At 55.9% G+C, this 24256-nt stretch overlaps 2 protein-coding genes across 6 annotated transcripts in view; one reads left to right on the top strand and one right to left on the bottom strand.

Moving 5' to 3' along the window:
• The window catches only part of PRMT7 (protein arginine methyltransferase 7), a 47051-nt gene extending 38187 nt beyond the window's left edge, over positions 1-8864 (top strand). For both annotated transcript variants that reach the window (XM_029201703.1, XM_029201709.1), the window contains exons 14-18: positions 2718-2879; positions 4174-4248; positions 7225-7385; positions 8312-8408; positions 8647-8864. In XM_029201703.1, coding sequence (XP_029057536.1) covers positions 2718-2879; positions 4174-4248; positions 7225-7385; positions 8312-8408; positions 8647-8826 — 675 coding nt within the window. In that variant the 3' untranslated portion in view covers positions 8827-8864. The remainder of the gene's footprint in view (positions 1-2717; positions 2880-4173; positions 4249-7224; positions 7386-8311; positions 8409-8646) is intronic.
• A 3333-nt stretch (positions 8865-12197) lies between these two features.
• SMPD3 (sphingomyelin phosphodiesterase 3) overlaps positions 12198-24256 on the bottom strand; it is a 79664-nt gene continuing 67605 nt past the window's right edge. For 3 of the 4 annotated variants that reach the window (XM_029201670.1, XM_029201681.1, XM_029201663.1), the window contains 6 exons: positions 21713-23234; positions 16658-16733; positions 16386-16541; positions 15506-15595; positions 15185-15248; positions 12777-13325 (listed from right to left, as the gene is read on the bottom strand). In XM_029201670.1, coding sequence (XP_029057503.1) covers positions 12902-13325; positions 15185-15248; positions 15506-15595; positions 16386-16541; positions 16658-16733; positions 21713-23023 — 2121 coding nt within the window. In that variant the 5' untranslated portion in view covers positions 23024-23234 and the 3' untranslated portion in view covers positions 12777-12901. Of the gene's footprint in view, positions 13326-15184; positions 15249-15505; positions 15596-16385; positions 16542-16657; positions 16734-21712; positions 23235-24256 lie in introns of all 4 variants that reach the window. The other variant, XM_029201690.1, reaches the window with a different exon arrangement.

The following is a 24256-nucleotide window of genomic DNA, read 5'->3' as shown; positions in this document are numbered from 1 at the left end:
TCGGTTCCCTTAGATACTTAGGCTTGGAATTGCTGGGTTGTATGATATTTTTGTTTAACTTTTTTTTTTTTTTTTTGCTGTGCCATATGGCTTGTGGGATATTAGTTCCCTGACCAGGGATTGAACCTGGGCCCTCAGCAGTGAAAGTGCCGAGTCCTAACCACTGGACCGCAGTGGAATTCACTGTTTAACTTTTAAATAAACTATTAAACTGTTATCCAAAGCGGGTATACCATTTTATATCCCAACCAGTAATGTATGAGGGTTCCAGTTTCTCCATATCTTTACCAACACTTCGTATTGTATCTTTTTTTTTTTTTTTTTTTTTGTGGTACGTGGGCCTCTCACTGTTGTGGCCTCTCCCGTTGCGGAGCACAGGCTCTGGACGCACAGGCTCAGCGGCCATGGCTCACGGGGCCTAGCTTCCCCACGGCATGTGGGATCTTCCCGGACCGGGGCACGAACCCGTGTCCCCTGCATCGGCAGGCGGACTCTCAACCACTGCGCCACCAGGGAAGCCCTCTTTTTTTTTTTAGTATAGCCATTTTAGTGGGTGTGTGGTGATGTCTCGTAGTTTTGAGTTGTGTTTGCCTAATGACTAATAATGTTGAACACCTTTTCATGTGCTTATAAGCTATTCTATATCTTGTTTAGTGAAATATCTATTTAAGCCTTTTGCCTGTTTTCCTCCCATGCCTTTTTTTTAAGAACAGCTTTCTTTCTGAGATATGGTTCATGCAGCAAAGAAATTTAAAGTGTACGGTTCAGTGATTTAGTATATTCATAAGATTATGCGGCCATCACCACAATCAATTTTAGAACATTTTCATCACCCAGAAAGAAACTCCTTGCCCATTAGCAGTCACTCCTTATTTATCCCCAGCCTCCCAGCCCTAGGCAGCCACTAGCCTGTTTTCCTTCTGTAGGGATGTGCCAATTCTGGACATTTCATATAAATGGAATCATGTGACGTAGAGTCCTTCGTAGGTGGCTTCTTTCAGAGTTCATTCATGTTACAGCATAAATCAATACTTCATTTATTTTTGCTGCTGAATAATACTCCACTGTATGGCTGTACCACATTTCATTTGTCCATACTGATGGACATTTATTTATCCATATTGATGGACAGTTTATGGACATTTGGGTGGTTTCTCCTTTTTGGCTACCATGAAGGATGCTGCTCTGATCATTCGTGTACAAGTTGCTCTTTCTTTCCCTTATAGATGAGGATTAAAAAGATATTTAGGGAATTCCCTGGCGATCCAATGGTTAGGACTCCACGCTTCCACTGTAGGGGGCATGAGTTCAGTCCCTGGTTGGGGAACTAAGATCCCACAAGCCGCACGGCACGGCCAAAAAAAAAAAAGGAGAAAGAAAGAAAATTTAAATTCTGAAAGCCATTGATATGGTGCACTGGCTAGACTCCAGGTCACTGTTGAGTAGAAGTGGTGAGAGTGGGCATTCTTGCCTCAGTGTTGGGGGAGCAGGGAATACACAGGGCCACCCCCTTTCTGTTTTCGTTGTTTCCTTCTGCATCTCTGTCATCTCAACTAGGAACCCATGTGTCATCTTGGACTGGCCCTGTCCTTGATGCCCGTCTGCTTGGGCCCAGCCCTGGGTGGTCTGGTCCCTCAGCGTCTGCTGCCTGGTTCTCCTCCCTTTGACACAGACTCCCTACTCCTTGCCTGGACTATGGCAGTGCTCGCCCAAGTCATGTCCTGTCCCCAGCTCCACCTGCAGGTAGCCTCCCTACTTCCTACATACTTTGGGGATCTTTCTTTTTTCTTTTTTTTGCCACACTGTGCGGCTTGTGGGATCTCTCAGTTCCCCAGTCAGGGATTGAACGCGGGCCACAGCAGTGAAAGCCCAGAATCCTAACCACTAGGCCACCAGGGAACTCCTGAGGGATCTTTCTAAAGCACATTCCTTCTCATACTAAACCCTGATTAAAGCTTTTCGTGATCCCCTCTTGCCTCCAGGGCAGAGCCCAGTCCCCTTTACCTGTCATCAGCTGCCTTTGGTGACCTGGCTTCTCTCCACCTCTGGGGCCTCACCCTTTCTTTACTGTCCTACCCCACCTGCTCGTCTGACAAGCTCCCAAAAGGGCCTTGCTCTATTTCACACCCCTGCTTTTGCTTCTGCCCATCCCTCTGCCTGTAATCCCTACTCCTTTGCTTTTCTGTCTCCTGTTCATGCATTTATTCATCTAATCAGCAAACCTTCACTGACCATCTGCTCTGGGCCAGGTGCTGTGCTGGGAATACTGTGCTGCCGCTTCTCTGTCCCTACTTCTGTGGTCTCCGAGCCTGGTGAAGGAGACAGACTAGCGCTGATAGTAAATTGTCATGATAAGGCTTTGAGTAGGGTTTACAGGATGCCATCCTGGAAGCCCTTCCCTATGCTCTTACCTCTAGAGTCTCTCCACGAGCCCCTTCCTTGCTTCTGTCAGAGCTTACTGCACTCTCTGAGGACGGCCCCCAGCCTTGTCTGCTGCCCCTTCCACTCTGCACTCCTGAGGGCAGGGCTCATGTCTGTTTCTCATCTTTGTATCCTCAAGGGCAGGTGCAGACCTTGACATGCTTGTTGACTGACTGACTGACCAAGTGGGTGAGTGAATGAATGAATGAATGTGCCTGTGAAACTTGTAACCTGTCCTTTACTCCTCAGCCGAATCCTTCTGACGCCCTGGTCCTGCTTCTTGCTCTGATCGCCAGGTTTCTCTCCTCCTGGGTGAGCCGTTCTTCACCACCAGCCTGCTTCCGTGGCACAACCTGTACTTCTGGTATGTACGGACTGCTGTGGACAGGCACCTGGCGCCTGGCGCTGTGGTGATGCCCCAGGCTGCCTCGCTGCACATGATGGTCGTGGAGTTCAGGGTAGGCCACCCAGAAGTTTTCGGGCGGGGGATGGGGGGACCTTGTTTTCTTGTAAAGACTTTGGATGCAGATGAAGCAACTAGGGTCTTAATAGTTTGGGCCTCTGTTTTTCTGTGTCATCACACTGCAGGGCTGAATAGAAGAGGCTTGCCTTTGTAAAAATGAAGTAATTTGGCACATGAAATGGAAATGGCCGTGTGTTGTCATTTTACAATTATGGTTTATCAGAATAATTTTAAAATATAAATTAAGAGTTTCAGAAGATAAGCTGTTCAGCTTGCTCTGCTCTTATTAAGAGCTGAGGCTCCAATTCTGTTACCATACCTCACACACAGCCCGCGCCACGCTGGGCCGAGAGGCCTGGCCCCCCCTTCCTGTTAATAAAGTGACTGTTCTGGCAAAAAAAAAAAAGAGAGCTGAGGCTCCCGTTGTTAAAAGCATTTTGAGATGGGCGAGTCAGCTTCTTTATGCGAGAAAAATTGAAAACCTTCATTTTAATTTTCTCATCAAAGCAGAACCACAGTCACAAAGTAATTTTGGGAAAGGCATTTTTTATTAAAAGGATTTTGAAATGCTTTTAACCTGAAATGTAGCGTGAATGTCCTTTGATATTTCTTTGATAAGAACGGCTTTATCCATTGGTAGCTTAATTTTCTGGGCATTTCTTTTGTGTTTTTTATTCACTTGATCAGATTCCATGTAAATTCTGGTTTTCATGGCCAAAGAGGGAATGTGGAGAATGACACTGTTCCTAGGCATACGTCCAAGAGACAGAGAATGCAACGTTGACTGGCCAGAGTGCACCTCTGGTCCCCTCCGGGGATCCTGTCCTCACGCTCTCTTTATAGGCGTAGAGCCTCGAGAACTGGTTGATAGAGCTCTTCCCAGTGAACCGGTGTTCAGGATGGACAAGGAGGGAGAGACACTATCCTGGTAGCTCTGGCTGATTGTCCCTCATAGGAGAGGGCTTGGGATCATGGGGGGCTTTACAGGTTTGAGGAACCATCCTGGGTCTTTGATGTCTCTGGGCCCATTCAACTGTGGGCATTTCTTCCAGGCCTGCGGGAGCAGCAAGATGTGCCTCAGGTTTGGACCTGGGGCAGCCCCCCAGCCTGACCTCACTTACCCTTCCTGCTCTTGTCACCACACTTCCGTGTGCCTGGGTGGGTGTGGACATCTCTGTGCTGTCCCACAGAGCCCTTGGCGTGCCTGCCCACCTGCCCCCATTGGGTGAGTGTGGATATTGGTGTGCCCTGGCTGGGTGGGTGTCAGTAAGGCTGTGCCTTCCTTACAGGACCTGTGGAGGATCCGGAGCCCCTGTGGTGACTGTGAAGGCTTCAATGTGCACATCATGGATGATATGATTAAGGTAGGCAGGGCCACAGCTCCCACCCACAGTGTCCCACCCACCCACTCCACATGGCCACAGGCTTCTGATGGGGACGTGTGGCTTCCGTGGAGGGACCTGGGTTGGGCAGTGCAGGCATCATGCAGAGAGCTCCTCTGTTGGGGGCAGCGAGGGCAGGTGTATCCGTTCTATTTGGTTCACCATGAGCATGAACCTGAGAGCCATTGGGTCTCCAAGTCTGGCTGGTATTAGGCCATTCTAGGCCCTGGGCTGTAACCCCTGAATCAGAATTTTGGGTTGGGGCCTGTCCACCACCAGGCCACTGGAACCATTCCTGCCAGTGTCAGCAGCTTGTTCTCTTTTCGGACGGTCTCTCTAGAAGGCAATTTTGGCAACCTTCTGAGCCAGCTATTTTCATTCTGGGGACTCCATTCCAGGGGAAAGTGCTAGAGCATGGAGGGGGGTGGGATGTGCAAGGAAGGTCCTGCAGGGTTATTCGTACATCAGTAGGGGATCGAGTCAGCCACCACGCTCTGCATCTCCCAGAACCCAGAGCAGTCATGAAAGTGCCAGCGATATTTGGCTCAGCCAGGATGGATGTGAAGAGTCATGAGCCCCGTTAGAAGGGCAGGGCAGGGAGCACCATCCCATTTTTATGTATTAAGAAAATTCACACGTGTAATAACTATAAATGGAAAGTAACCTTTAAAAATTGTGTACAATATTAATTTTTTTAAAATAATATAAATTTATTTATTTATTTTTGGCTGTGTTGGGTCTTCGTTGCTGCACACGGGCTTTCTCTAGTTGTGGCGAGCAGGGGCGACTCTTCGTTGCAGTGCACGGGCTTCTCGTTGCGGTCGCTTCTCTTATTGTGGAGCACAGGCTCTAGGCGTGTGGGCTTCAGTAGTTGTGGCACATGGGCTCAGTAGTTGTGGCTCGCGGGCTCTAGAGCGCGGGCTCTAGAGCGCAGGCTCAGTAGTTGTGGCGCACGGGCTTAGTTGCTCTGCGGCCTGTGGGATCTTCCCAGACCAGGGCTTGAACCCATGTCCCCTGCATTGGCAGGCTGATTCTTAACCAGTGTGCCACCAGGGAAGTCGCCCCGATTTCTTTTTAATTAGAAAAAAATTTGCACATGCAGAGAAAAAGGGGTGGAGCAGTGGACACCAAAATGTTAGTTGTGTGATTAGGAAGTGGTTAATATTTTCCTCATTTTGCTTATCTTTCTGTGTACAATTTTCTACAGTGATTGTGGATTACTTGTGTAAACATATTTTAAGTAAATAAATCCAGTGGACATTTTCAGTTTCCATCTTACCTGCCTCTCCACAGCAGACCACTGACTGTTCGATTCTTCTAGAAACCACTGCACACCCGGGCTCCCCCTGGCCACTTCTCAGGCTCCTTCCTGGATTCCTCCCCTCTTCTCATCCCCTAATGTGTCCTGTGTTCTAGGTCTCCCCCAGGCCCCTGCCCAGACCCCCATAGCTGTCCCCATCTTCTCTCTTTGCTGGCCAGTGTCTGCATCTCTCCTGAGCTCAGACCAAATAGCTAAGAGCTGTGGATTCTCCACCAAGATGACTTCAAGCACTGTGACCTGATGCTTCCAGAATCCATCTTCTCTTTCCCCTCCCTGAGCCTGGCCCCTTCCAGTGCTCCTGTCCTAGACCTGCTGCCACTTCATACCTGCCTGCTGGGCTCAGGGCCCCAGCAACCTCCCAGACAAGTCTTCACCTTCCCTTGCAGTTGGTTGTTGGGTTCCATAACCATCAGGTCCTTTGTGAGCCAGTTTTCTTCCCCCGCTGCTGCTGGTCTGGTCTGGGGCACTTTGATTTCTTGTTGTCTGACCATGCACCCTCCTGCCTCTCCCAGTCAGCCTTCCTCCGCAGGGAGCCCAGGTGAATCTGTAGATCCAAAGTCTGGCCCTGTCTGTCCCCTGTGGGAAAACCCTGTAAGGCTCCCTGAGCCCTTACTCCCACCCCAGCAGTCACCCCGCACTGTTCGGCCCGCTCTGCGCTGCTCTTCGCCCTTTCCCTGCTGGGCTTTGTCCACTCTCCTCTTTGCTGCCAACTTCTGTGTAACCTTCAAGAGGCAGCCTAGAGATCACCCGTCCAGGCAGCTCTCCTGCCCAGCCCTGTTCTCAGCTGGTCAGTGTCCCCCAGGTACTGTGTTCGCTTTCTTCCAGTTGTCTCCATCTAGACTGGGAGCCTTGTATGGGGGTGATCTGGCAGCTGTAGTACTCAGAAAGGGTCACTGAATGGGCAAGTGTCCAAATGACAGGTGTTTTCATCAATATAGACAGTTGGTCTTCAAGGTAGCTCGTGAGATGGGCAGTGTCATCCAGTTTTATATTTTATTTTATTTATTTTATTGTATTTTACTTTATTTTATTTATTTTTGGCTGGGTTGGGTCTTTGTTGCTGCATGTGGGCTTTCTCTAGTTGCGGTGAGCGGAAGGCTACTCTTCGTTGCGGTGCGCGGGCTTCTCATTGCAGTGGCTTCTCTTGTTGCAGAGCATGCGCTCTAGGCATGCGGGCTTCAGTAGTTGTGGCTCGCGGGCTCAGTAGTTGTGGCTTGGTGGCTCTGGAGCGCAGGCTCAGTAGTTGTGGCACATGGGCTTAGTTGCTCCGCGGCATGTGGGGTCTTCCCGGACCAGGAATCGAACCCTGCATTGGCAGGCAGATTCTTAACCACTGTGCCACCAGGGAATTCCCAGTCATCCAGTTTTAAAAGGGAGATCATGAAGCTTAGAGTGACTTACCGAGGAAGCGGCTTGTGAATGGTGGCAGGAACAGAAGCCAGCTGGTCGGGCTAGGCACCTGTGGTCTTTTGTGAGGACCCACTGCCCCACGTGACTGTGGCAATTACCCTGAGGGACCAGGGCCATGGAGGTTAGGGGCCACTGGCATAGATAAACTCTGGAGACGAGGACATGGCCTTGTTCCCTGGCCGCCCGGCTCTGTCTCTGCACACCCCTACCTCCTCTTCCCTTTTCAGCACGCCCTCGACTTCAGGGAGAGCAAGGAGGCCGAGCCCCACCCACTGTGGGAGTACCCGTGCCGCAGCCGCTCGGAGCCCCAGCAGATCCTGACCTTTGATTTTCGGCAGCCGGTCCCCCTGCAGCCTGTCTGTGCTGAGGGTGCCATCGAGCTGAAGAGGTGAGTGTAGTCTCCAAGGTGGGGGGAGTGGGGGAAGTGGCAGGGTTGTTTTCTCATAGTTATTGCCCGAGTGGCTAAGCACTTACTTTGGCCACTTTCATGTGGGTGGGATGGCTGTCCTTGTCGCAGCCTTGCCCTTCCTGAAGTGGCCCTGAGTGTATAGTGGGTCCCCACAGCTTCTGGGTGGGGAGGGCGAGCCAGAGTGGGCTCTCTCAGATCCTCCCACATCTGAGACTCCATTTGAGCTAAGCAGCATGTTACACACAGCTGCAGAGAAATGTGAATTTGGTTGCTATGGTTACCCAGTGGCTCATATTCCTGAACTCTCCTGGGAATTAAAGCAGGTTAGGAATTGGCAGAGGCTGTCGTTGTGATGCATGGTCAGGCCCATCCAGCTCCAGCTCTAGCTCCCTTCATGGGGAGGGGCGGCTTCTTCCCAGAGGAAAAACTTTCTTCTAACTGGGTGGAGGCCGTGAGCCCAGAACCCCTTTGGGCTCCTGTGACAAGGGGGAGGCAGGACAGTTGCCCATCTGTGCCTGCCATCCAGAGTATCTGGGAGAGATCTTCTAGACTTTGATGCCTGGACTCCTCTCTGAGCCTTCTGAGCCAAACCTTTCTGTGACCTCAGGCCAAGGAGGCTGGTCCGGCAGCAAGCTGGCCCTGCCCCAGGGTTACTCTTGAGTATTTGGCCAGGCTGTGGGGAGTGAGTGGGAGCTTTGGGTTGTGGCTCTTCTTGCTCAGCATTTTACTGAGTTGCCTTAGTCAGTTGGAGTGTTAGGAGCCTCCTAACTGGGCAGGATGGAAGTGGAAGAGACGAGAGGTTTCTGAAAAGCAGAGGGGAGCCATGACCATGCTTGGCCAGTCTCTCGTGCAGCTGTTTGTTTTTGGCCCAACGTTCCCACCCCCCATCCCACCCTCACCCCCAGGCCTGGGAGGAGCCACGGAGCCGTCCTGTGGATGGAATACCACCTGACCCCGGACAGCACGGTCAGCACCGGCCTCCTGAAGCCTGCGGAGGACAAGGTAGTGCTGTGTGCGCGGGTCCCAGAGTGGGCCAGCCCTGAGAGCAGGTGCCGCCGTGCCACCTGCCTGCGCTCCAGGTGTTCCAGGCATGTTCAGCCAGATGATAACTCCTCAGTGGCCCCAGGTCACCCGGCCCTGAACAGCAGCTTCCCACCACGAGCTGCCTGGGCTGGAGGCTGGCCAGGAGGGTGCTGGGGTGTCAGAAGCCCTCACCGCCTTCTTGCTGCTTCCCCTGCAGGGGTACTGTTGCTGGAACCCCCACTGCAAGCAGGCTGTGTACTTCTTCAACACCACACTAGACCCCAGAGTGCCACCAGGTGGCCCCCAGACCATCACCTACACCGTGGAGTTCCACCCCCACACTGGAGATGTCACTGTGGATTTCACGCTCTCAGATGCCCTGGACCGTGGGTGCTGACTCTCACTTGTTGAGAAATAAAGTGGCTGAGGGCGCCAGGCTCTGAATGGTGTGGCTTTCTGTGAAGGAAGGTGAAGGCGCCTCTCCTTTCAGGGCCCGGCTCGGCCTCTGGGCTTGGAGGAGACCTCTTCCCTTTTTGTGTTTTTGCTCTGTGGCTCCTTGCTCCAGATGTGGTGGGAAGCGGGGATGGCTTTGGAGCTGAGGAGGGGCCAAGGAGCCCACCCTGCAGTGGTTATGAAGTGCTCAGAAAGCTCCAAGGCTACAGCGTCCCTCCTGCCCAACCAGGGAGCGGAGCCAGAGTTGACTGGGCTGGGCAGCTTGGGCTGCTCTTGGCTATGCAGTGCTGGGGGGGCATGCTGCTCTCGTGGGAGCTGGCCTAGCCTGGCCTGCACTGGGGACCTTTGAGTCCCACCTGCCTGCTTCAGCTAGGAGGGGCTTCTGGGGGCAGAGTCGCAGACTTATGGCTGGGCCCCAGGCCTTGAAGACCCTGGCAGGGCCAGGCCAAAGACCGAGTTCAGACCCTTTCACTTGCTAAGTAGTGGCACCAGTCCACGTTTGTAAGGGTCTGGCCTCCATGTGCAGCACCAGCAGGTGACCAAGACCAGCACCTAGACACCAGGCTGCTTTAAGAGGATAGGGAGGAGGCTGTCCCAAAGCAGTTCCTCAGAGGCAGACCCAGGAAACCAGCCATCAGAAGGGAGCCAGGAGGTACGGCCCTTTCCCGTGTGCCCCCCTTTTAGCAGAAGGACCTCGTCCCCTAGAAGTCTGGGGCGGATGGGTATGAGTGCAGTCACCCCGACGTTGCCTTGCCAGGGAAGGTCAGAGAGCCCCAAGGAGGCCCTAGCCTTGTTTCTTCCCACACTCAAGGTGCCCTTCTGCTGTTTACTCCCAGTTCCAGAAGGAGTAAGAGAACCCAAGGGGCCTGGTTTCCTGGTGGTTCAGGGCAGACTCAGGCTGTGCCCGTCCTGTGGGGAGAGGCAGGAAAGGCAGGCCCCCCACAGTGGTCTCCCCACAGCCCCGCCTGGCCGCCTAGCCCCTTGGAGTCAGAGCAGGGCCCAGCCTAGCTTTTCACTTAAATGAGTGGAGAACACCAGCCTTGAGCCTCACAGTTTTATTTTTTCCTCATTATCCATCCTTTCAGCACCAGTAAAGGAAAAAAAAAACACCTCTCTTTTCAAAATATTTTATCAGGTGTAAAGATTGTTTTTCTTCTAGGGAAGAATCGTCTGGATATGTATTTGATAATGTTCTTACCAAAACCTTAGGTGTGCTTACCATATAAAACCCCTAATGTCCCATGAGGATACAATACAGAAGAAAATACAGAAATTAAAAAAGTCTTTTTTTCTTTTTTAAAACAGTATTTCTAAATCTCAGCAAGTTAATACAATAGTTAAAAAGCATCAAGATTAATATCCATACTTAAAACTCAAGGTGGTCTGGACAAATGAAATGACCGTTTTCTTCCAAAGTTGACCCCTGCCTCCTGCCTTCTCTGGAGGAGGCTGGGCCCGGGGCAGGTGCAGAGCCTTGGGGATTTGGGTGACCCCTGGTCCGTCCTTCCCAGGCCTAGATGCCACAGAAACATCTGAGATATATCTTTTCTTTCTTTTTTAAAAATCGAAATGGAAAAGTCTGGCTTGTACATAGACCCGGGGGTGCACAGGCTTGATGAAACTCGTGGCTGGGTGATGGCGGCCTCAGTGCTGAGGCCCTGCCAGAGGGCAGTGCAAGGGGAGAGGGGAGCCAGGCCAGCTCTGCTCTGGACACTAGGCAGGCTGGGCAGAGGCAACCTTGTTAGGACAGGAAATGACTGAGGCACAGGGAGGTATGACTTGCCTAAGGCCGCCCTGTGAGTAGGGAGAGAAGCATGGCCCCCTGTGCCTTGGCTCCTCCCCAGCTGCCTTGGGAGGCAGGCGGCCCCTCTGAAGGATGAAAGCTGTGCTGGAGTCGCTCTGCTTCAGGAGCCCTGGCCCTGCTTCCGCTGCTGTCCTGGGCACACAGCTGACCCGCAGCCTAGGGGCCTCAGCTCAGGCCCAGACATCTAGGCATCACATCTGCCCCGTTGAGCTCCACCTGTGAGCAGATTCCTGGCTGCTCCTGGAATTGGAGACCTCTGACCCAGTGAAGCCTAGCCAGGGCCTCGAGAGCCACAGCCTTGGAGGAGGGGTGCAGCAGAGAGCCCAAGGAGGACTACACCCTAGACGGTGAGCGGCCCCTCCTGGCTTGACTTGGGGGGTGGGACTGGGGGCCTGGCCAGGGAAGTGCTCCAAGCAGTGAGGCCCTCAGCTCAGCTGCTGCCCCAGCCAGGGGCATTCAGACCAACCAGTGCCACTGTGAGTGTGGCTCTCAGGAGTGTCTTACTCCAGCGCAAGCCTGGCCTCTGGCCTTGGCCCCCTCTTGGTCCCTCTTGCAGCTCAGTGGGTGACAAGGCACAGCATCAGCTTATTGGCACCAGGAGGCTCCTGGCAGCATGGTCCTGGTGTGTCCCCAGCCTCGTTGGGCAGAACTGGCCTCGAGCCAGGCGGGCACATTGGTTGGGGCGCTGTGAAGAGGGGAGACCATTGGGAGTTGTCAGTAACCCCCTCCCAGAGTCAAAGGGGCCTCGCACCTGGAAGCAGACAAAACCTTCCCTGCGTGACTCTGGGGGGCGTCCGTCCCCAGGTGAGTTTAAAAAGGCCAGTGGGCAGAGGCAGTGCTGCCGTGGGATGAGGAGCTGTGGGCTTCACCTGCAGGCTCTGCCATGCTGTGCGCGTGTGCCTGGGGCTGGCCCTGGTCACATGGTGGCAGAGTGGATGCCAGCCAGTATCACTCCCTGCCTGGGGCGAGCAGTGGCCATTGGCCTTGCCACCCCCGGCCTGCACGCTGGTGAGGGGACAGGCTGCTCTGTGCCTTGGCTTCCAGCCCCTTTGTCCAGGGCCCCTAGATCGGGTCGCTGTTGAGGATTGGCCTGGGAGGACAGAGCCGCAGCCCCACCCAGAGGCAGGTGGACAGTTCCTGAGCTCAGCCAGCACGTGGATGGGGACAGTCCCCAGGAAAAGATTGGTCCCAAACCAGAAGGGTGTCCGGAGGGGAGACAGGATCAGGCAGAAAGAGGATGTGTTGGTTTTGACAGAAGAGAAGCTACAAATCTATCATTTTCAAAACCAGAAGTTCCCCTCCCCCCTAATGCCGTGAGTTGCCCTTTTTCCTGTAAAAAAGTGATGCTCTTTCCTTGGATTCCCGTCTATGGCTCCATTGCCCAGATTGGAGTCTCCAAGGGAGGCTCCAGGCTCTGCTGTGCCTGTCTTGGGAAGAGCAGCATTCTCCCTCGTGGCTTGCAGACCCTTTAAAGTGAAGGGTTGTTTTTGTTCTTAACTTTTTTGATTTTCTTTAAAATGTAATCGCCCTTGAATGCAAGACCCTGGGGAAGAGCCTGGGCTTGCTGGTAACTGGACACAGCCCTCACGGTCCCTGCTCATGAGCTGTCCAGGCTGGAGGTGGCGAGCCGGCGGCCGTGTGTCCAGGAATGCTTCTTTGGCTGGTTCTGATTGTGTTTGGAGTTTGGCCTTGGGTGAGGCCCGAGTGAGGGGTCTGTGGCTACAGCATGGCACATGGCATGCGGGCAGCGTGCATGCGAGGGTGCAGGCATGCGAGACAACATGGCAGCAGACAAAAATAATGAACCCTGGACGAAGCTTGAAAAGAGATACAAAGAGTACAGAAACCCGGTTCTCATACTAACCCACGGGTTACAAACTAGGTTGTGCTGTAGATTTGTAGAAAATAACAATTTGAAAGAATGGCACTGGTTGGGCAGCCAGGACTCCCAAGACCGGCCTGACTCCTGTCCATGGCGAGTGCCCGGAGGTGCTGGGCAGCGCTGGTTCCAGCTCACCCAGGACTGGCTGCAGCTCTCCCAGGCCCCTGCCCGCCTCCCCCAGCACGGGTGGTGCTCGCTGAGGGGACATGGCCAGGGAGGGACTGCGGCTCAGAGGGCTGGCGGAGGCCCTGCTGCTCGTGATGACTTGGCCCATTTATGCCTCCTCCTCCCCCGCAGATACCATCAGTCGCATGGCCACCGGGAGGTGGTCTGTCAGGCCCGACAGCTGGGTGATGAAACTGAATTCTTCCACCTCCTGGGCGGGGGGAGGAGAAACATCCCAGTTAGACCCAAAGGGCATCCTGTAAAGGAGAGGCCTGGCCCAGACCTTCCTGAAGGCAGAGGGGTGGGAGGATCCATGGGCCCCAAAGGCCTCCTGGATGGGCACGTCCCATTTCCAGAGGAGAGCTCAGTGCTGCCAAGGGGTGCAGGGCTAGGGTCCCCTATGCCCAGCCCAGCCCAGCCCAGACTCACGGCCTTCCAGTCTGGGCACAGCCCCTCCTCCCCGTGCAGCATGTAGTCAATGCGCCTGCCGTTGCCCTTCAGCAGCTCTTTGCGTCCCTTCTGGCCTCCCCCGGGGCTCTTGCTGCTGGGGAAGGCGAGGTACTCGCGACGACCTTCCTCGCTCTCCAGGACCCTGCTCACACAGAAGGCACAGGAAGGCAAGGTGAGCCCCGCCCCCACTGTGGTCCAGGTCCTGAGCGTGGAGCCACGTTCTGCCCGCAAGTCAGACCAAACCCCTGCATTTAAGATCTGTCTTCCCTGTGAGCCCCAAAAGGGACTGGGATGGACAGAGACCGCACCTGAGTCTGAGTTCCTGACCGACCTGGGCCACTCCAGAATCTGCCTGGGAGTGTCCCGTGTCCACCGTGGGCTGGCAGCACTCTTTCCCTTTCTGAACTAGAACGTTGGCACCACCCAGAGCCTGTGACCAAGTTGGGGACAGAACTGCCCAGCCCCTCTCCAGGATGGTTTCTGCTCTGAGCTAAGAGTGTCCTGTTTTGGGGAACTTGATCTTTGCAGTGAGCCTCAGGGACCTTCCTCTTCTGGAAGTCCCCAGGCCTCCCATGACTCTTGTTTCAGGTCAGCAGGGGGCCAGGGGAGCCAGGAGACAACCAGACCCCATCCCAGGACTGGACTGCTGTGTCGGTCAGTCCCTGAGTGGCTTTGCCATCAAGCCTCTGAGCCTCCACTGTCCCTCCTAACACAAGAATGACTGTGGCCCCAGAACACTTTGGGGACCAGGTGTGTGAAGAAAGGAACAAGGTAGGTTGCAGCTGTTGCTCCATTTCTCAGTGGAAGGAAGCTGATAGGGATGCGTATGTGTTGGTCAAGGATCTACAGGGAGGGCAGGGCGCTCAGGTGGAATGTTACGCCCTGAGTCCGGGTCTTCTGACTCCTTGACTGCCATCTGCTTCCTGCCAGGTTTCCTCCAGAGCCTGAAAATCAGTGGTAAGGAGACTTCAAGGAACACCCCATCTCAGAGGGCAGATGCAGGCCAATGTTGGGAGTGAGAGGTGCAGCCACTGAGAGACACTACACAGGCCTGCCTGCCCGGCTAACGCCTGGACAAATGGACAGGGCACCTGGACAGGCACAGCCAGCAAACATGGATTTCTGCAGGGTCTTTGTCAGCCTTGAGATAAATAACACTAATGACATGCAGCACGTCGTCATATCTCAGAAATGTAATCCACTGCTGTCCTTTGCCTTTGATAATTAATTCCAGCATCAGTGATCTAAGAGTTACTGATAGTCATTTTTAAATCATCATCTCATAAAAAGATAATTTTCTCGGCATAGGATGATGTTTCAAATTTAGTCTATAATTAATTGGCTCAAATTAGCTGCAAGGAGCCATTGCCGTGGCTCTGTGCAGTCTCAGGATGTGAATTATAAATTGGCTCTGCTGCTGGCCTCTCAACTGTGTCCTTTTTGGAAGTCTCGGGTTCAAGAATGCAGTTTGGCTGGGATGGAACTGTCTCTACTTTGAAAAGGACTGGCTTGTCTTATCTCTGTTCGTGTTTTTATTTGCCTAATGGGTGGCTACCAGCTGCCGGGCTCCTGCAGCAGATGCCATCCCCAGGGCTCTTCGGCAGGGGTGTCTGCAGCGCTTGGCCTCGCCCTTGGAGATTCTGGTCCTTTTTCCTGTGCCCAAGGCAGGCTGGGGCTCAGGGCAGGCCAAGCTCTGGTAGAGTGGACCCGGACTCTGGGTGCTGGTGTAGGAAACACCACCTCGAGGCCCCAGGCCTACTCGGAGGCTTCTTCTTGGTAAGGATACCCCTGGGGCATGAGGTCCACCACAGCCTCCGCCCACCCCCAGCTTGCCTCCCTGAGGCTCTCACAGGCGTCGTCCCATGGGGCTGTGAGCTCTTGTCTGCCCGCAGAGCCCATCTCTCCACACCTGTTTCTGGGTTGGTGCTCATCCCAGACCTGAGAGCTGCCTGGATCTGCCTACCCTGCCTGACCGCAGCAGCATGGGTGCTGGGTGCTTACTTTTGCAGATTGTCAGGGGTGCACACTTCCTCGTCGTAGAGACCGTCCTTGTCCAATAGGGTACCTGGGGACAAGGGGGTGAGAGTGGTCACTGCGGGCAGGGCCCAGCCAGCCTCAAGGAGGGCTGCCTCCCTGGGGCAGTAGGGTTAGGCCAGGGCTTCTGTGGGCTGGGCAACTGAGTGCCCCCCCTCCCCCCAGCAGTGAGGTCTTGGGGGCAGGTCTCTCCGGGAAGCCCATGGGGTATCAGGCCTCGGTAGTCCCCTCCCCTGCCCCAGTCCCCCTCCCCTCCCACCCCAGAGCCCGTGCCCAGCCCCAGCTCACCGATTGCCCATGGCTTCTCCTCCCCAGGCCCCAGGCGGCAGGGGTCCTTGTAACGTGTAAACAGGGAGTGCTGCTGCTCCAGCTTGTCGTCTGTGAAGGGAGGGAGGGAGTGCTGAGGAGCTCCGGGTGTCTGGCCTGTCCTGGAGGGCCACCTGCCCCTGGTTCCAGTCTGATCAGAGTCACCAGGTCCCTGTCCCTCAGGTAACTGCCTCTGGGTGGGGTTTGTGTCCCCAGACAGATTGATCTGTGGTTCATCTGTCACTGGGTTTCTGTGTCCTTGAGAATGCCCCCTTTAACAGCCCTCAGAATTGTGCCTGGTGGGACTTCCCTGGTGGTCCAGTGGTTAAGACTCCACGCTCCCAATGCAGGGGGCCCGGGTTCAATCCCGGATCAGGGAACTAGATCCTGCATGCCACAACTAAAAGCGCCCGCGTACCACAACTAAAAAAAAGATCCTGCACGCGGCAACAAAGATCCCGCGTGCCGCAACTAAGACCCGGCACAGCCAAATAAATCAATGTTTAAAAAAAAAAGAATTGTGCCTGGTACAAAGTAAGAGCTGAATACAGACTTGGTGAGTATCATTAGCTAACCCCATTAGTCTGGGTTTCAGAGGCTCCCAGCCTTCCCTGCCAGAGGTTCATCTGTGGGGCATCTCTTTGTCTCCAGCAAGGTGGCCTCTGAGCTATTTAGGGAGATCAAGTCCTCTTATTCTAGGAATTCTCGGGGGCAGAGAAATCATAGTCTTGCTAAATGTCCCACCCCCATACTCTGGAGGAGCAGGAAGTTACTTGAGCTGCCTGACCCCGGTCTTTCCAGCTGCGACTGGAACCCACGCCTCCCCGAGTGGCCAACCCTAATGGTGAGGAGCACGCCTCACCAGAGGAGCAGTTGTCAAAGTTAAAATCTCCGCAGACGACGTCAAATGCCACCAGCTCCTCGGGGTTGGCTGCGCTGGACGAGGAGGTAGATTTTCGGAAGTCAGCCAGCCAGTCCTGAAGCATGTTCAGCTGCTCACACCGAATGTCACTGTCCTCTGTGCGGCAGAACCACAGAGAGATGATGAAGCTGCTGCCAGGCCCCAGCCAGGCCAGTCCCAACAGTCTGAGGGGACATTCCCCACCCGCTGAAGCTTGGGCCCCTGGACCCTACCTGGCAGGGCGTGCAGGTGTGTGCAGGAGATGTACCCGACAATTCTTTGGTCGTGAGGTGTATTTCCTACCTGCACCTGTAGGGGAGGAAGCAAGGTGTTGGTGATGAGGCCTATGAGTTACCACTTCTCTGAGCACAAGGGGACACTGGCGACTCCTGCCCCCAGCCAGGTCAAACTCTCAGAAGCCCAGCTCTGTCGACTCCTGGCTAGACTGGGGCCCTGGGAAGAACAGCACATGTCCTGCTTCTAGGAACTTCTGCTCCAGTGTGGGAGGCAGATGCATGAAGAAGTACCAGCCTGTGGCATGGTGAGTGCCACCGACAATTCAGGCACGGTTTTACAGGAGAGAGATACAGAAATTGCTCCCCACACCCCTGCTGTCTCCTGGTGACCAGAAGGTCCACATGGATGACCCTGAAGTGCCAGCCCCTTGGTTCTTTGTCCACTCCTGCCTGGTGGCTCTTTCCTCCTCCCCTTGGTCACACCCTGGACCTGATCATGGCTTGGAGCCCATTCCTGTGAAGTCTGAATCAGGCTCGCCTCTGGGATGTGGTGCAGCCACAAAGCCCACCACCCTCGTCCACTGTGAGATGCCTCGGACCTTGCCTTCGGCTCTGTCTTCTCAGTCTCTGCCTCTCTGGCTTCATGAGCAGTCATTTTAACTGCTTTTTGATTGTGGTCCCCTGTTAGTCCCCAGATCTGGGATGACAGCTGTGGCCGGTGTCTCCATGGCACCTATGTCATGGCTGGCCCCAGGCACCCCATGGCCTCCATCCTGAGCCCAGTCCTCCTTCCTCCACAGGGGCTTCTTCACGCTCTACTCTCCCCAACCTCGGTCCTTGCCTGCTGCTCACCTCCTTCACTGGAGACAGCGTCCCTGGCAGGGGGAGTGGGGCCGAGGGCTCCTCCCTGACTCCCTGCCCAATTGCAGGCTACCCTGGCAGACTGTTTCCATGGGTTGGCGTAATGAAAACGAGCAACTCAGTTGTACAGCACAGACAACTCGGCCCCCAGTGGTGAGCCTGGTGCAAGCCTGAGCCTTTGTCGGGCTGTGGTCGGGGAGGGGAGGGTTGGCAACCTAGCCTGTGGGTTCTCAGGCCCTCTGCTGGAGGCTGTGACAGAAGAGTCCCTCCTGGCGTGCTCCCCAGACCATTCTCGGGTGCCCTTCCCAGAGGCCTCTGGTTGAATCCACATCCTCTTCCTCTCTGGGCTTTCCTCCCATCTGAGCCTCAGCTGTCTTCCCCATATTTCACTAATCTAGTCCAGACTGGGTTTCTTATGATGTTGAGACCCTGGACCTCGGGAAGTCTCCGGGGAGGGTGACTATAGAGGCCAGTTCTTGGCTGAGGTGCATGCAGCAGCAGCGCGGGGGCCCCTGGCCTCTGCTGAGCATAGCTCTGCCCATCCTCCAGCTAACAGTGGCCTGGACTCATCACGGGCCCTCCGCTCTGAGAGCCTCGGGAGGCTTCCATCCTTCTTTCTGCTGCTGAAGTCAGGTTGGTATTATTCTCCTCCATGAGGTCTTTCTCGTCATCAAACACCCTTAGCTTTCTACAGCTCTTCATCCCCTTTTCTAGCCTGGATAGATGCACATCTTTCCTTTTCCAGTGCCCAGGCAGATGAATGTCTGGTTACTTGATAATGGGCCTGGATTTGGGGCTGTTTGTAAGATCATATGTTCACCATTCACTTCTTGCCCATATTCCAGGCCCAGACCTTTGCCCAGTGGTACCCCCACCCCTGGAATCCCTTGGAAATTACACACCATTGGTTCTCCCTGTTGCAAAAACACAACACAGCTTTAAAACCACAGTGCCCCCAGAGGCCACACGGTGGTGCTGTCTGCATCCTCAGGCCAGGGGCCTGTTCCCTCCTCTATAGTAATATTCACGCTGTGAGCACCATGCCTAGCGCTTCACGGATGCGGCTTTACTAGAGCCTTACAACAACTGTAAGGATTATACTAAAATTACTCCATCCGTGGTCGGGGTCATGAGGCTCTGGTGGCTGAGGCCGGTTCAAATCTGATGCTCAAATCTGACGTTCTTGGCTCATGCCCATTCCTCCCCCTGCTCTACACTGCTTTCTGAGCTCCTGGTGACTGAGCCACGCTTTTCAACAACTGCCCATTTGAGGCTTTTAGTGCATAAGCCCCTCACCCGCTCAGCATTTCATGTCACCTGCCTGTGCTGAATCCTGGGTGGGGACGGAGACAAGTGCAGGGAGGCACCACTCAGCCCTGCTGCTGAGGAGAACCCGCCCGGAGGGAAGACACGCAGAACGAGGTATGTCAGCCCCCCGCCCTCTTCCTTCCATCAGTCCTGTGAGCTCCCCAAGATCCACTTTATTATGTGCTGGGACCTAACTGATTCCCGGGGCTTGAGTCCTCGGGAGCCTCAGAGGCTCATGTTTCTCTTGCAAAAAACAAACAATCACTCTGAGAGGTTGTGCCTTTAGTCCTAGTGGACAAAGACTGTCAACAGAGCAGGGCCCAGAATCAGGCTCTGTCACACCTGAGGCAGAAGCCAGTCCATTCCCTCCCTCCTTTCTCCGGGCGTCTCGGTAGCAGGAAAGCACACTTTCCTCGAGGATGAGAAGCTCTGCAGAGTAAATGGGAAGGCAGGGCTGGACAGGGAGCCCCGGGTGAAGGGAGCAGCCCGGCTAGCACATTTCCAGCCCCTGGGCCCTCCCGGGGCTGGCCTGGCTCCTGAAACCTCGCTTGTTTCACTCTTCCATGTAGAGAAAGAGGCACACTCTCGCCAACAGATATGAGCTGGGTCTGCTGTGCCGAGCACAACGGCTGTGCTCTCGAGTTCTGTCTGACGGGAGAGGCGGGCAGCAAGACATCTGGGGCCAGGGCTGAGGAACCCCTGAGGGAAAGCTGGCTTGTGCTGGACGCCGCTGAGGAGAGCTCCACTGAGGTGGGGCAGCCAAGACAAGGGGGATCGGCACATGGAGGCCCCTCAGGGTGCTGCTGGAGCAGAGCCCAGGGAGGTTGGAGGGGCCCAGGTGAAGGCTGACTTCTCCCTGAGGCAGCAGGAAGAGGGTAAAAGGAGTCAGACTTGGGACATGAGGAGGACAGGTTAGAAATGAGAGGACAGCCCAAAGCATCTGGGTGGATGCAGAGGAATGGTGGCCTGGGCAGTGATCTTGCAGCTGGAGATATGGCGTGGACCCAGAGGTATCTGGAAAGTGAAAGTGGGAGCCCGGGTAGATTGGGCTCAGGGCAAGAGAGTCCTCAGCAAGTGCGGAAATGGAGGCTGTGGAGCCACTTCCCCGGGCAGGTGCCTGGGGCCGGCTGGCCATGGTGTAACAGCTTGGAAATGAAGAGGGCTGGCCAAGTGAGGCCACCTGCTCTGGGGGCTGCCAACCCCCAGCTCAGGCTGAGAGCTGGACAGAATGCAGCAGACCTGGTGCTGCCAGATCTGCCAAGGTGGGGAGAGAAGTTGCAAACTGAGTTTCATGTGAAATTGCTTGATTTTTAAATGTTGGCCAACACAAGAAATTTTTTAATGGTGTGGACCAAATTAAACACATCTGAAGACTAGTTTTAGATCCAGGAGGTAGAGGGCTCTTCATCATTTAAAGGATGGGCAGGCGACAAGGAGCCTGGAAGGAACGGCCAGAGAGATAGGGGATGGGAGGGAAGCCCGCGTCAGAGGGGCTGTCCCAAGGAGACTTGTGACCCTGGTGGGCATGATAGTTGAGGTACCAGGCTGAGGAAAGAGAGGAGGAGGGGGCATGTAGGCTGGGGGAAGGCTTGAAGGGGCCCTGGCCTTTGAGCGGTCTGTAGTAGGGCAGGCGGGAGGGAGAGGGTGCGTTCCCTCCCACCCACAAACTGACATGTCACCTCCTTCCCCAGAAGGTCACTTCGGCTGCTGAGACAGAACACTGACAAATCATATGCCAAAATGGGGAGGTTGGTCTCCTGTAAGAGGAGTGCCTTCAATTTCAGCATCTCAGGAGAGCCAGGGCCCACAGATCTGCGCCGGCTGAGCCACACAAGAGCCAGAGTGATGGGAGGGGAGTTCTGGGTGTTGGGGTGTGGCCCTGGCTCCGGCAGGCTCCATGTGGACCATCCGCCGGGCCCTCGCTCCTGGCAGGAGCTTGACTGACAGGTGGCACTTCCCTGGACAGGCCGAGCACAGTCAGAGCTGAGGCCTGGGCATGAGCGTCTCACCACGCTGGGCCTCCACAGTAGCTGCACCAGCCCCCTCCGTTCACGGAACCCCTCCTAGGAGAACGGAGAGGTCTTGAGGGGAATACAGAGAAGATCCGCACCCGAAGCAGCTGCTGCCTCTGGGGGCGGAAAGCCCCGTTCTGTAGCAGCTGGCCAAACGGGGCTTCGGAAAACTCTGGAAGCACCAAGAGCAGCTTTTGGATGGGGAGCAGAAAGTCAACACGCTGAGCGTGTCAGGCTCAGAAGAAGATAAATGCGTAATGACCAAATTACCATGGTCTAAAAGCTCTCCCAGTTGCATCCAAATTAGCAGAAATAATTATGATTCTCTTTAATTAGTGACTGTGGAAGTGAAACCTCGGGCTGGTGGGCAGAGGGCCTGGTGTGGCAGCTGCGTGACAGCCAGGAGGGAGAGGGCGTGCTGGCCAGTGAGCCTGGTGGCCTGAGGCAGCGGGTGTAGTAACGGCCAGGGCCTGAGAGGCCTGCCTGCAAGCCTACAGCCATTTGTCTGCAATGATTCAGAGAAGGGGCTCCCTGCCTCCACCGCCTACCACCTTCACCACCGGCACCGTGGGAACCTCCCAGGCCTCGCCGCTCCCGTGCCGCTCCCCACCTTGTGAGTAGGCTCTGCGTTGCCCCCGCTTTACAGATGGGGGATTGGTGGCTCAGAGATCTGAGGGACTTGCCTGAGATCACCCAGCCTGGAGCCTCGGCTCCTGTCCCTGCATTATTTCCCTTGTCCCTGAGCTGGGGGCCCCCCCGGTTCCACTCCATGAAAGGCCTTGTCTGCCCCATGCCCTCCAAGAGAGCGAGGACCCTGGCTGCAGTCTGCCTCCCCCCATGGCTCTGGGCCCTGCTGGCTGAGGCCTCCTACCTTGAGATACAGAGCTCCCTTCGAGGCCAGGCTGTCGGAGGACCGCCCGTTGGGGTAACAGTGATAGGCCACGTCCATGATGGGGTAGCGGCTGGCAAAGAAGAGGCCGCTGTTGAGACACTTGAAGCTGCAGCAGCCATGGCAGCCGTAGACCCCGACGTCATAGAGGATGTACTCGAAGTAGCCGTGCAGCTGGTCTTTCAACTTGGCGGCCGCCCGCTTGTCAAACACCTCCTGCAGGCACAGGAAGTCCAGGTTGGCAGGAAAGAAGGCTGAGACCTCGTGGTCAAAGGCCTCGTCCGGGTGGCGCCTCCTGCGCACGGCTGCCTTCTTCGCCACCGAGGACTTGTACGGGAGCTTGCTGTTGGCGCCCGGTTCCCCACTGCCGCCGTCAGCCCCGGCCCGCGCCTTCACCAGGGACTCCCTGGAGGCCGAGGGGCTGCCCAGGCTCCCCGAGTCCCCATCCCGCTGACTCTGGTTGGGCGTCTGGCCCCGTGGGTCCCCACCAGCCCCGTTCCTGGCCTGGCCCCCAGAGGGGGGGTCGATGGCTTCAGGGGGCCGGCCCCCCTCGTCACCACTGATGCGCACGATGCAGGCGTCCTCAAGGCTGCCACCTTCGGCTGGGTCCCCGGAGGCCTGGCCGTTGGCAGCCTCGTCGCTAGGGTGACGCCCACCATACTCCACAGAGGCCGTCCTCTTAATGCTCCCAGGGACGGCCCGGGCCACGCCATCACTGCTCTGCGGTGACACCAGGCTGCTGAAGCTGGCCGCGCTGATGGAGGTGTTGGTGGGTGAGTCGATGTAGATTTTGATCTGGGGCCTACTGGCCCCGTTGCGGATTCTCTGGCCGATTTCTTTGGCCCGGGCTTGGGTGTTGAAAACGTTGTTGAGCCTAGCCAGCGAGTCCGGGAGGAGGCAGAGGTTGGCAGTGGCGAAGCAGAAGCTTTTGCCAGGACCCGTACCCTTCCATTCACTGTGCAGGGCCGCCCCGCCGGCTGGGCCCTTGTCCTCCAGCCGGGAGTAGACGTAGGGCCGGCGGGCCGACTGCAGGGTGGACCAGAGGAGGAACCCAAGGAGCGCAAAGGGCAGCGAGGCGACCAGGAGGGCCAGGTAGACGGGCGTGAAGAGCACGGTGCAGAGCAGCTGGAGGTAGCACGGGTCATCCGCCCGCTGGCGCTTCTCGTAGGTGGTGGGTATGAAGGAGGCCAGGAGCCGGTCCGCCAGCCAGTAGCATGGGAAGATGAGCGCCCAGGACACGGCGTGCAGGGCGGACAGACAGCTGTTGGGAAAGGGGGTCGTGTACAAAACCATTGCAGCTCACTGGGCGCCGCAGCCGGCCCTACTACATGATGTCCCTGGCGGTGCAGGCACTTTCCTGGGCGGGGCGGGCGAGTGGGGGGCTGCCGGAGGAGGGTCACGTGCTGGTGAGACACGACTGTGGATGGTCAGCGGCGCATGTCGGCCAGCCAGTCATGGTTCCCCTCAGTGGGCCATGCTGGGCCACCAAAGGCTGCTGGAGAACCTGCAAGACAGAAAGTGAGGGGTCTTTTATTCATCTTTAGGGGGCCAGGTTGGATGCTGGGGTCGTTGCCCTGCTCACCCCATTGCTGCCTCCTCTGACATGAGCAGGACTGTTATGAGGACCAGGCCGGAGCTGGCAGGCTCACGTGGGGCGTTTGGGACCAGGAGCGGGCCTGGCATGCTGCATTTGCCTGTGTGTTTGGCTCTCTTCAAGGAAACTGCCTGGTGACCTGACTGCCTCTAGCTGACCTTTTTTTTTTTTGGCTGCACTGTGTGGCTTCTGGGATCTTAGTTCCCCGACCAGGGATCGAACCTGGGCCCCTGGCATTGGAAGCTCAGAGTCCTAACCACTGGACCGCCAGAGAATTCCTTAGCTGACCATTTTGACTTTGTAAACTAATTGCTTGGAAACTGGCCCAGGATTTGAGGAGCACAGTTTGTGGGCATGTAGGGCATGGCGGGTCCTAGAGGCTGCCTGGGCCTAACACTGGCCTGGAGCAGCCTGAAGCCCGTCAGGAGCCAGAGGTGTGTTTAGAACAGGCGAGGGGTAAGCCTGAGAGGAGCCGCAGACACAGCCGCCTGTCACTGAGTGCCAAAAAGGGGCCAGGGGGTCCTGGGGCAGAGGGCAGTGTGGCTGGCGGGGCCCCGGACGGGAGAGTCCCTCCACAACCAGGCTCTCACTGTGCCCCAGCCTGCAGCATCAGACCGTCTTTGCCGTCGCACTCCTGCTGAGCCCCAGCAGAAAGTGCCTGACGAGGACCCAGGCACTGTGTGGGCCTTCCGAAGTTTTAGAATGATCAGAGTTACCCAGTTACAGGAGACCCTGATGGTCCCTGTGACCTTTGAAGAAGCTCCCTGGAGCTTTGAGGGTCTGGCCCAAGCTTCTCCCCTAAGCCCCCCCACCACACAGCCCCAGGGCCCAGCTCAGGCTCACAGCTGCCAGAATGCGTCCACTCCGGGTCCCCACCCTAGCCCGTGCGGGAGCTGCCATGGGTCTCAGAGCAGGCCCAGGGCCCCCGCCGG

This window comes from Monodon monoceros, unplaced genomic scaffold, assembly GCF_005190385.1.
Source record: "Monodon monoceros isolate NGI ecotype Baffin Bay Population unplaced genomic scaffold, NGI_Narwhal_1 Super_Scaffold_10, whole genome shotgun sequence".
NCBI classification, from domain to species: Eukaryota; Metazoa; Chordata; class Mammalia; order Artiodactyla; family Monodontidae; genus Monodon; species Monodon monoceros.
This window is presented reverse-complemented; position numbering and strand designations above follow the sequence as displayed.